This window comes from Periplaneta americana, chromosome 3 (genome assembly GCF_040183065.1).
Source record: "Periplaneta americana isolate PAMFEO1 chromosome 3, P.americana_PAMFEO1_priV1, whole genome shotgun sequence".
NCBI lineage: Eukaryota > Metazoa > Arthropoda > Insecta > Blattodea > Blattidae > Periplaneta > Periplaneta americana.
The window spans coordinates 31,554,629-31,567,707 of NC_091119.1; the positions used below are offsets into that span (position 1 = coordinate 31,554,629).

Consider the following 13,079-nt stretch of genomic DNA (forward strand, 5'->3'; position numbering starts at 1 on the left):
TCATCTCGTCTCGAGCAATATCTCGAACGGCTAAATAGAGAACTCTGGGAAATGTACCCAACACGTAGTTCTAATGTTCACCACCTACGACGTTTGGCGCTGATCATCTTATTTCAGCCCCCCGCCGCCAGATGGTGCTGAACGCAGTTTCTCATCCTATTATATATTTATCCATGTCAGGGGCCTAAGTTCCAGTGTGCTTGTTTTAACCTCATCCCTCAATCCGTATCATCAAAGATGCTGACTTCGTCTGCGCTGAGGCCACGATGTTATGTTGCAGCAGTGGCGTACCCCAACTTCTACCCCGCGGCGGGCTACATGAGCCACGCGGCAGCGGCGGTTAGTGCGGCTGCAGCGGCGGCAGCCTCCATGAGCGTGGCGGTGTCGAACACGCCGGGACACCACCACCACGGCCTCCACCATCACCACCACCACTCGGCGCCACCCCCCAAGAGGAAGCGGAGGCACCGGACTATCTTCACGGAGGAGCAGCTGGAGCAGCTGGAGGCCACGTTCGACAAGACGCACTACCCCGACGTGGTACTGCGCGAACAGCTGGCACTCAAGGTCGACCTCAAGGAGGAGCGCGTCGAGGTACGTCCTGTATTATTAATGGGCCTATATGTTATCTAACGCCATTTTTGAGTACGCAACAGCTTGCAAGTAGAGAACGTACCGGCAATGACTAGTAGACATGCGGCATAACATTTTGAAGGAAAAGTGATTTTAAGAGAGGCGACGGTATGTAGCCTATACTCTTTTCGCTGTAAGAAAAATCCTAATCTAAACACAAGCACGTTGCTGTCATACCCGTGATTGGCTCACAGTCGAAACACTCACACGACGCAGGAAAATATAGTTCCGTATTTGGAAACTATAGTCCCGTCGCTCTAATTTCCGGCAGCCAATCGCGTTGCAGGTCGGCTACATTTAAACGTGTGCGTCTTGTGATTCGCTGATTCATTTCTTAAGGCTCGATAAATACTTAACATAATCGCCAGCCATTTTAGCTCTTTTTTGGCGTTCGCAGAAAGCACACGAAGACGTTATTTGCCGCTCAATTATTTGCTGAATTACACTGCGTTTGATTTATTATCATAGGAGCTACGACATGATAATGTTTAACGGTGTGGCAAATAGATTCCTCGTATGGTAGCTCGGCAATGTGAGAACAAAAATGGCGAACGATATTACCTACCTACTACTAGTAGTAGACTTTATAGAGCCTTTACTTTCTAAGACGTAAGCAAAGGGGCGGAGTGACGCCGGAAATAACAGCGTCGGGACTATATCATTTGTATTATTTGGAAATAAAAAATTGAATTATAATTGTTAAATACAATGAAACATATAACTTCACTCATATGTAAAACGATATATAAAAGAAAAGCTACTTTTATATTTTGTTATGTACTATGAACACGGATGAATACAAACAGTAATACCGAGGTAGTCTTTTCTTGTAACACGCTGGCGTCACTTTTAGCTCGTAGTTGTTCACGTAACCACGTGGTACTGAAGTATGGCTTCTGCATCCTGGGTGTGTGTGGTTATTAATCATAAGAGTAGAAACCCTCTCAAAAGCGGAGAAAAACAAATAGTCTTAAATGTATATAATAAGTTATGTGAGTTTTAAATAGAGTAATTATAAAGTAAATGTTTCCTAAGCAAATGAATGCATAGTAGTGAGGTTAGGTCTACTTGACGAGTAACGGGAAATGTTTAACATGAAACAGAATGTACAACAGTAGGCGGGAACAAGTACTGAGAATTTATGGCGCCAAACAGCGGCCAATGAAGCCTCACTTCAGTCACGTGCTATTGTTTATATTAGGATTTTTCTTACAGCGAAAAGATTATAACTAATAGAAGTAAAATATGGGAAAGATGGTGGCGAAAATTTTAAAAGATTCAATAATTATTTAGAAAAAAATAACTTCAGAATGGAATATAATACAGGGACTTTTAGAAAACTGCAATTATTAAAACTACAAATACCCTCTTAGCATGCATGGTTAACAATGTTATCAGAAACAACAGGAGCTACAAGCTACAGCTTGCTACAATTCTTTTCGCATGATGGACACATTGTGTAGTCTAATATAATTTGAAGCAAAATACAGACATTGATCTCACACTGTCTCGCAATTAGACTGAGACTTTTGGAGCATAAAACTGTTCTTACATTTGACGCAATAATGACTAATTGTGTGTGATGTAAGTGTTGAGTTTCCCCTTTGTTAACAAAAAGAACCCGACGCATTAATAAATAGAAAATTTAAGTAGGCCCTATAAATACAATGAATACTAAACTCTTGATCGTACGAATTATATATCCCACGCCGTTTTATCTTATAAACTCTACTTAAAATGATCATTAAAATGCCCTTAAAGTAATGAAAAAATGACATGAAATTAAAAGAAAATGACATTTAAATATTATTCACCGTACTCGCACCACAGTTTCTTAAAAATCAGTCACCTTGTTTCAATGACTGCCCTGCAAATCTCGGAGAGAGGAGGAAACTTCCTTGGAATTTGGCTAAGATAAAGGAAAATAACATGCAACGAAATGACGGTTTTTAAGGGAAAACTATATTTAATGAAGGTTTACAATGTGTTTCAATCAGGGATGGTCCATGTCAGTGCCTTCGTTCTCCGTCTCCTCCTTCCGCGCTCCACTTTTGTTACCAGATCTTCCAGATGAGGGAGTCTGAATGACAAAACAAATTGTGGGCGCAGCGTGCATTCTTGCTATATTTATGTTAAAAATATTGTCCACTACAGTAGACGTCCCTTCCGAACCATGTTGAGGACACAACGTCCTGTCCAGGACATGGTGAAAGTTTCCCCCCTTCCAAACATAAATTGTAAAGACACCCTCGTATAGACAAAAGAACAGTAGCGATCAAAGTCCTCACTTAAACTAAGCTGCTGTCAAGCATTTTATATTACTTCTGTTGCGTGAAGTGAAGCCTTCAGTGAAATGAGGGATGGACTTTAAAAAATGATTTAACAGACCTATCGGTAAAGAAGAAAGTAAAACGCATTCCAAATGATCTCAAAGTTCTTCAAGGTATTAAAAATGACCAAAAAACCGGAAAAAAAAATAAAAATGACTTATTAGTTCAAAAACGTCAAAGAATGCAAAATATTTACAAAACGCGGTATAAGAAATTACTTTTCTTTACGTCCTAATGTGGAAAATAAGAACATGACTTTTCATCAACATCCGCTCCCTACTTATAATTCTCTGGGGCAATGCAACCTGTATTCAGCGACTATAATCATCCAGAAACGAATATTACGGTTTACGGTACTTTTAATTTAAATATAAGGGAATGAGACATTTTTTGAAATTTTAAAATCTTAACCACTTTTTTACAAAAACAATAGTGAAATGTTTAAATTAAATATTAGTGTATCCGACAAACATAATAATAATAATAATAATAATAATAATAATAATTATAATAATAATAATAATAAAATTTCTTTTACCTGGCAAAGTTTAGACTTTTTCCTCCACTGACCTAAATCTTTATTAATACAAATACATATGTACGAATAATAATAATAATAATAATAATAATAATAATAATAATAATAATAATAATAATAATAATATAATAATAATCATTTAATAGAAACGTGAAATACTATTGTTGAAACTATATCACACAAGAATATGGAATGAAGTATTAATTAAAAACTACGGGACAACTTATTACTCAAAGTTTCCCGTTGTTTCCGTTAGCAACATTATAACTATAACCAAATTACCACTTGACATAATTTCAAATTTGTAATAAGAAGTTTAAGGTAGTGTTAAAGGATTATTTGGTTTCAAAATATTTACTCGCATCAAGAATTTCATTGTAATTAAATATACTGATATGTCCATCCGTACATTGTACAAGCCTACAAAATAATATGCACCAAAATGACTACGCTTTACGAAGCTTATCCCCTTACTTAAAGTGAGACATAATATCTTCTGTTTCGTTGGTTCTGGGGTGGAGTCATATGCTGAACACACACATCCGGCATTGTTCCAACATTAAAAAAATTATTTTACACCAAACTGACACTGTTAATAGGGTGTTAAGCATAGGACATTCTGCTTCTCTATAACCAAACAAAAAATGGCGGTCCAAAGTACCGCCCTCCGCAATGAGCGCTTTTCAAAGGTATACAGTCTCTCTATTATTATGACTAGACTTCGTTGAATTGCCACACGCAGCATGCAATCAGGTTGCCCATGTACGGTAGTATAGAGGAGGTGAGCGACCGCCCGGTCTCGTAGTATAAGCAGTTCATGTTAAGAGTTGTGACCGGTCCAAATAGATAGAGCAGCTACAGCTAATTTATACCTATGTGAGCACTTGTTTTCACATTACTGTGGTTGGAATAGTCAAAGCTTAACATTTGTTCAGTGCAGACAAGAATTCAATCAAACATACTACAATGAGAGTCTTGCTGTACCAAACAACTGCCCCTGGAATACCCTTACCTACGCAGCCAGTCTTGACCCGTTGGGGAACGTGGTTGGATTCTGTTAATTATTATTCAGAACATTACGGCAAAATAATGGAGGTAATTGATGCATTGGATAGCACAGACAGTTCCGCTGTTGCAGCTGCAAAATCATTGCCTTCTGAATAGCTATTGGAAGATATTTTGTTCATTAATTCTAATTTTAAAATCGTGCCCAAAGGCATCATCCTGTTAGAATCGTCTAAACTAAAACTCACAGAAGCCCTTAATATAGTGGATAAAGTATCACAAATCGTTATCCAAAATAACAATTCACTAATTTAAGAAAAAGTGAAATGTGAGTTGAGAAACGTTATTACTAAAAATTCTGCCTATTCACAACTTCTTATTATAAATGATGTACCATCAGATCAGGACAAGACATCTGAAGTTGGTGTACTAAAACGTAGTGACTTTCCGTTCTTCAAATATGTACGTATTACATCGTGTGATGTTGAACGTACATTTTCCCAAAATAAAAACTGCTTAAGTGACCATCAGAGGAGGTTACTTTGCAGTCGCTCAAAATGTACGTAACTGTTCACTATAATGCACATATTCAAGGATGATGTGAGTATCTTATATTATACTTTAAGAGTTAATATATCTCACTATAAAATAATTGTGTATTTATATGTTTAGACATTTCCTACTTCAATGATCATTCATTATATTATTCTTGAATGCAGGATACAGGTTTTATTGTAACCGCAGTATATGCTTAGTATTTACATTAGAGGCATAATCCATCCTTTGCACGCTCCCTTCTAATACAGTCTATATCGCGTGCGCAGTAAACCTTGCGATGCTCGTGGCAATTCCACGAAGTCTAATTATGACTCTTTGGGTATTGTATGCACATAGTTAAACATTACTTGAAGCAAGTAAAGCGATAGGTTTGGAAGTAAATCCCGAAAAGACAAAGTATATGACTATGTCTCGTGACCAGAATATTGTACGAAATGGAAATATAAAAATTGGAGATTTATCCTTCGAAGAGGTGAAAAAGTTCAAATATCTTTGAGCAACAGTAACAAATATAAATGACACTCGTGAGGAAATTAAACTTAGAATAAACATGGGAAATGCGTGTTATTATTCGGTTGAGAAGCTTTTGTCTTTTAGTCTGCTGTCAAAAAATCTGAAAGTTAAAATGTATATATTACCGGTTGTTCTGTATGGTTGTGAAACTTGGACTCTCACTTTGAGAGAGGAACAGAGATTAAGGATGTTTGAGAAAAAGGTTCTTAGGAAAATATTTGGGGCACAGAGGGATGAAGTTACAGGAGAATGGAGAAAGTTACACAACACAGAACTGCACACATTGTATTCTTCACCTGACATAATTAGGAACATTAAATCCAGACGTTTGGGATTGGCAGGGCATGTAGCACGTATGAGCAAATCCAGAAATGCATATATAATCTTTTCGCTGTAAGAAAAATCCTAATGTAAACAATAGCACATGACTGAAGTGAAGCTTCAACTGGCCGCATCTTGTCGCCATAGATTCTCCCTCTCACTCCTGTACATTCTGTTTCATGTTAAACATTTTCTGTTACTCGTCAAGTAGACCTAACCTCACTACTATGCATTACTTTGCTTAGGAAACTTTTACTTTATAATTACTGTAATTAAGTCATTTTAAACTTACGTGTAAGGTAAATCGCTGCCGGACAAAGAAGTTATTCCTTTCAGGATTCAGAAGCCATACTACAGTATCACGTGCTTACGCGAACAACTATGAGCTCAAGTGACGCCAGCTTATTACAAGAACAGACTACCTCGGTATTACTGTTGGTATTCATCCGCGTTCATAGAAAATAACAAAATATAAAAGTAGCTTTTTTTTACATAGCGTTTTACATATAAGTGAAATTATATGTTTCATCGTATTTAACAACTAGAATTCAATTTTTTATTTTAAAATAATACAAGGTTATGGTTTCCAAATACGGAACTATATTTTCCTCCGTCGTGTATTTCGACTGGCAGCCAATCACGGTATGACAGCAACGTGCTTGTGTTTACATTAGGATATTTCTTACAGCGAAAACAGTATAGAGTGTTAGTTGGGAGACCGGAGGGAAATAGACCTTTGGTGAGGCCGAGACGTAGATGGGAGGATAATATTAAAATGGATTTGAGAAAGGTGGAATATGATGATAGAGAGTGGATTAATCTTGCACAGGATAGGGACCGATGGCGGGCTTATGTGAGGGCGGCAATGAACCTTGAGTTCCTTAAATGCCATTTGTAAGTAAGTTAAACATTTCGCCACCTGGTGCGCTGCTAGAGGCATGGAGTAATTGGCCATGCTTTTCGCCACTTGGTGTGTTGCTAAATGCAAGGAGTAATTACTTATCCTTAAAATAATAGGTGGCAGCAAGATCAATACCTACATTAGCGCCTCTAGCGTTTGAAATGGGGAAACTCAATAAGTTTTGCATCCTATTATATATTCATCCATGCAAACACCTTGTAAAAAAAATTCTCATCTCGCGCCACGTGGAACATCGTGAAAGCCTTAAATGATATCATGTTAAGACACTGTTGCACAAAGCAGAGGTTCTCAAATGCCCCTGTTCTTGTACAGAACAAACATCGCCGGCGGGAAGGACCGCCCAAGACGGTATTCAGAGTGCTACATGTGACAATGACAAAGAGTCTGCCTACTTACTTACGTACTTACTGGAACTACGTGTGGAAGTAATTGTAATGGGCTCTCCTTCAAAGTTAACCCAGCCATGTAAAGGATTTAGCCATTGTTCATGGCAAGAATTGACAACGAGCTGTCGGTGTTCTTCCACCTATGCTGCTATATTGGGAACCGTTTTTAACCAATCTTACCAATCTTACACCAAAACCTCCGCGTGGCTCGGAAGGTAGCATTTCCGGTCACAAGTTTAACAGACAGGGGTTCGGTTTTCGGCAGACAAATGGACAATATGATCTCACTTCTTTACGGCTTAATATGCTGAGATGAGTTCCTCTACTCGTGAATTGGTTTCTCAGTTGGTAATTTAACGACGCTTTATCAACTGCGTGTTTATTCAGCGTCCCGTGAAGTTTATGGCAGCGAGACAGTGTTTTAATTAATCTGATGATTCTCTATGCAACTGTTGAAATTTGCCTAACAGTTGAGGAAATATCGAAATCACATTCGAACATAGCCTCGTTCTGTGAGTCCAGCCCGTTAAAGCCAGCAACAGCCTAATTTTGGTTAGGAATCTGAGTAAATAAATTAAGCAATAATAAGCTAATAAGTTTCGTGCGATGATGACGATGATAATAATAATAATAATAATAATAATAATAATAATAATAATAATAATAATAATAATAATAATGATAATAATATTAATATTAAATAATAATACTTACTTACTGGCTTTCAAGTAACCCGGAGGTTCATTGCCGCCCTTACGTAAGTCCGCCATTGGTCCCTATCCTGAGCAAGATTAATCCATTCTCCATCATCATATCCCACCTCCCTCAAATCCATTTTAATATTATCTTCCCATCCACATCTCGGTCTCCCTAAAGGTCTTTTTCCCTCCGGCCTCCCAACTAACACTTTATATGCATTTCTGGATTCGCCCATACGTGCTACATGCCCTGCCCATCTCAAACGTCCGGATTTAATGTTCCTAATTATGTCAGGTGAAGAATACAATGCGTGCAGTTCTGTGTTGGCTAACTTTCTCCATTCTCCTGTAACTTCATCCCTCTTACCCCCAAATATTTTCCTAAACACCTTATTCTAAAACACCCTTAACCTATGTTCCTCTCTCAAAGTGAGAGTCCAAGTTTCACAACCATAAAGAACAACCGGTACCTAATATAACTGTTTTATAAATTCTAACTTTCAGATTTTTTTACAGCAGACTGGATGATAAAAGCTTCTCAACCGAATAATAATAAACATTCCCCATTTTTATTCTGTGTTTAATTTCCTCCTGAGTATCATTTATATTTGTTACTGTTGCTCCAAGATATTTGAACTTCTCCACCTCTTCAAAAGATAAATCTCCAATTTTTATATTTCCATTTCGTACAATATTCTCGTCACGAGACATAATCATATACTTTGTCTTTTCGGGATTTACTTCCAAATCTAACTCTTTACTTGCTTCCAGTAAAATTCCCGTGTTTTCCCTAATCGTTTGTGGATTTTCTTCTAACATATTCACGTCATCCGCATAGACAAGCAGCTGATGTAACCCGTTCAATTCCAAACCCTCTCTGTTATCCTGGACTTTCCTAATGACATACTCTAGAGCAAAGTTAAAAAGTAAAGGTGGTAGTGCATCTCTTGCTTTAGCCCACAGTGAATTGGAAACGCATCTGACAGAAACTGATCTATACGAACTCTGCTGTACGTTTCACTCAGACACATTTTAATTAATCGAATTAGTTTCTTGGGAATATCAAATTCAATAACAATAATCATATAAAACTCTCTTAACCGAGTCATATGCCTTTTTGAAATCTATGAATAACTGATGCACTGTACCCTTATACTCTCATTTTTTTCCATTATCTAATTAATAATAATAATAATAATAATAATAATAATAATAATAATAATAATAATAATAATAATAATAATAATAATCTTTCCTTCAAGTATTAGGCCAAATGGCCTGTTACGATTTCACAGTTGAATTTTCAATCCGCGCTTCTTTGGACGACCAAGAGATCTCTTCCCGTTTGGACGATAGTGGAGCATGACTTTTGGGATTCTATCTCTACGCATGCGATTCAGATGATTTACCCAGTTGTTCCCATAGCTAATGTTTTACGTGATTAATTACAGGTCCTAGTTGTAATTCTTCCATTACATCTTCATTGCGTTTGTGATCCCTTATATATCCCGCTGTATATCTCATAAATTTTATTTCATTAGCCGTTATTTTACTTTCGTCTCTCTTCCTCAATATTCATGCCTCACTGTAGTAATAAAGTACAGGTCTCGTCAAGGCCTTGTATAGGCGAATTTTATAAGTTATACCTTTGTACTAGGGAAGGTTTCATAATGTTAATTATTCCCATTGTTTTGATGTATTTAAAAAATTTCTGCGAAATGTCTACTTCATCGAAAAAGATAATGTGTATAATAATAATAATAATAATAATAATAATAATAATAATAATAATAATAATAATAATAATAACGTAACAAAGGTAAGGTTGCCAGTTTTGGAGATTCAAAGTACGATAGGAAACATCTTTCATCGATATTATTATTTGGAAAAGAACACCTTTTATTGAGTGTATTAGAGGGGAAGGTATGGCGTATTAAATAATACAATTAATCGTATTATGATTCGTGCATTTTAAAGTACAATCCTTACAAATTTACCGTAAATTTTGTCCTATAAACACTACTACATTTCACATATAGCCTACTGTATTTCTCACTTGAATGTGCCATATTTAACAATTTGTGTCGCAAAACTTTATTGTAAAATTCTTTACAGTTTTCATCATTTATGTAGGACAGATTTAGCTAATTTCGTGACACCGAGGTTTTGGTGCAAAAGTAGGTATGGTTCAAATTAAAAAAAGATAAGTGTTCTTAGTATACGTACATTATTAGATTTCAGCAAGTTTCATGTCAACATTTTCAGCTCTGATAAATTTATACAATATTTACAAACAAGCAATACAAATAAACAAAAAAAATTAGCACTTTAGAAGGGATGGTATAGACTATAGACTACAAGGATATTTTCGTGATAGTCCTTAAATTCAAAATGATTAGGTGTATTCAGTCAAATTTTAAATTCCTCAATCACATTCATACCTAAAACCCAAACAATTGAAGTTCTTTCGGTATTTTGAAAGGTCTTGACATGTTTCATGAAACCACTGATCATAACTGACAACATTCCCTTTTTCTGTAGTAGTAGTAGCAGAAGCAGAAGTATTAATAGCAGCAGGAACAGAAGTAGTAGTGTAGTAGTAGTAGCAGAAACAGCAGTAGTAGTAGTAGTAGTAGTAGTAGAAGTAGTAGTAGTAGTAGTAGAAGTAGTAGTAGTAGTAGAAGTAGTAGTAGTAGTAGAAGTAGTAGTAGCAGCAGCAGCAGCAGTAGTAGTAGTAGCAGTAGCAGCAGCAGTAGTAGTAGTAATAGCAGTAGCAGAAGCAGCAGCAGCAGCAGCAGTAGTAGTAGTAGCAGCAGAAGCAGCAGTAGTAGTAGTAGTAGCAGCACCAGAAGCAGCAGTAGTAGTAGTAGTAGTAGTAGTAGCAGCAGCAGAAGCAGCAGTAGTAGTAGTAGTAGTAGTAGTAGTAGCAGTAGCAGAAGTAGTAGTAGCAGCAGTAGTAGCAGAAGCAGCAGCAGAATAGCAGCAGAAGTAGTAGTAGAAGTAGTAGTAGTAGTAGTAGTAGTAGTAGTAGTAGCAGAAGCAGCAGCAGCAGTAGTAGTAGTAGTAGTAGTAGTAGTAGCAGCAGAAGTACAAGTAGTAGTAGCAGAAGTAGTAGTAGCAGAAGCAGCAGCAGTAGTAGTAGTAGCAGAAGCAGCAGCAGCAGTAGTAGTAGTAGAAGTAGTAGCAGCAGAAGTAGTAGTAGTAGTAGTAGTAGCAGTAGCAGAAGTAGTAGTAGTAGCAGAAGCAGCAGCAGTAGTAGTAGCAGAAGCAGCAGAAGTAGTAGTAGCAGAAGCAGCAGCAGAAGTAGTAGTAGCAGAAGCAGCAGCAGAAGTAGTAGTAGCAGAAGCAGCAGCAGCAGTAGTAGTAGCAGAAGCAGCACAAGTAGTAATAGTAGCAGTAGTAGTAGTAGTAGTAGTAATAGCAGCAGAAGTAGTAGCAGCAGAATAGCAGCAGAAGTAGTAGTAGAAATAGTAGTACTAGTAGTAGTAGTAGCAGAAGCAGCAGCAGCAGTAGTAGTAGTAGTAGTAGTAGTAGTAGTAGTAGTAGAAGTAGTAGCAGCAGAAGTAGTAGTAGTAGCAGAAGTAGTAGTAGTAGCAGAAGCAGTAGTAGTAGAAGTAGGAGTAGCAGAAGCAGTAGTAGTAGTAGTAGCAGCAGCAGAAGTAGAAGTAGTAGCAGCAGTAGTGGTAGCAGAAGCAGCAGTAGTAGTAGCAGCAGCAGAAGTAGAAGTAGTAGCAGCAGTAGTGGTAGCAGAAGCAGCAGCAGTAGTAGTAGTAGCAGAAGTAGTAGTAGTAGCAGAAGTAGTAGTAGTAGCAGAAGTAGTAGTAGTAGCAGAAGTAGTAGTAGTAGCAGAAGTAGTAGTAGTAGCAGAAGTAGCAGTAGCAGCAGCAGTAGTAGTAGTAGCAGAAGTAGTAGTAGTAGCAGAAGTAGTAGTAGTAGCAGAAGCAGTAGTAGTAGCAGAAGTAGCAGTAGCAGAAGCAGTAGTAGTAGTAGCAGCAGCAGAAGTAGAAGTAGTAGCAGCAGTAGTGGTAGCAGAAGCAGCAGCAGTAGTAGTAGTAGCAGAAGTAGTAGTAGTAGCAGAAGTAGTAGTAGTAGCAGAAGTAGCAGAAGTAGTAGTAGTAGTAGTAGTAGTAGCAGTAGTAGTAGTAGTAGTAGTAGCAGCAGCAGTAGTAGTAGTAGTAGTAGCAGCAGCAGTAGTAGCAGTAGTAGTAGTAGTAGAAGTAGTAGTAGTAGCAGAAGCAGCAGCAGTAGTAGCAGTAGCAGAAGCAGCAGCAGTAGTAGCAGTAGCAGTAGTAGAAGCATCAGTAGCAGAAGCAGCAGCAGTAGTAGTAGTAGTAGCAGAAGTAGTAGTAGTAGCAGAAGTAGTAGTAGTAGTAGCAGCAGTAGCAGTAGTAGTAGAAGTAGTAGTAGAAGTAGTAGTAGTAGCAGAAGCAGCAGCAGTAGTAGCAGTAGCAGAAGCAGCAGCAGTAGTAGCAGTAGCAGAAGCAGCAGCAGTAGTAGCAGTAGCAGAAGCAGTAGCAGTAGTGGAAGCATCAGTAGCAGAAGCAGCAGTAGTAGTAGTATTAGCAGAAGTAGTAGTAGTAGTAGTAGATTTTTTAGTAGATTATTTTACGACGCTTTATCACAGCTTAGGTTATTTAGCGTCTGAATGAGGTGAAGGTGATAATGCCGGTGAAATGAATCCGGGGTCCAGCACCGAAAGTTACCCAGCATTTGCTCATATTGGGTTGAGGGAAAACTTGCCCCGACCGGGAATCGAACCTGGGCCACCTGGTTTCGCGGCCAGACGCGCTGACCGTTACTCCACAGGTGTGGACAGTAGTAGTAGAAGTAGAAGTAGAAGTAATAATAGTAGTAGTAGTAGTAGTAGTAGTAGTAGTAGTAGTAGAAGCAGAAGTAGTAGTAGTAGTAGTAGTAGTAGTAGAAGCAGAAGTAGTAGCAGTAGCAGTAACAGTAGCAGTAGAAGTAGTAGCAGTAGTAGTAGTAGGTAGTTACAAGCGATGAAGAGCGGGAATGCTGATATTTAATATAGCTGTCAATATATGACGGGTGTTTCATTCACTATATTATGCAAATATTTAATGAATAGAATACGAGTATGATTACCAGTCTAAGTTATAGAAAACATTTTTGGATCCGTCAAAATGAAGTATGAACTTCAAGGTGTCCGTGACACTT

General features: G+C 37.7%; 1 protein-coding gene across 1 annotated transcript in view; it reads left to right on the plus strand.

Annotated features, from left to right (window-relative positions):
- The first annotated feature begins 237 nt into the window (after positions 1-237).
- LOC138697011 (homeobox protein goosecoid-like) overlaps positions 238-13,079 on the plus strand; it is a 128,520-nt gene continuing 115,678 nt past the window's right edge. Inside the window, exon 1 of the mRNA XM_069822604.1 lies at positions 238-594. Within this exon, the coding sequence (XP_069678705.1) occupies positions 238-594 (357 nt within the window). The remainder of the gene's footprint in view (positions 595-13,079) is intronic.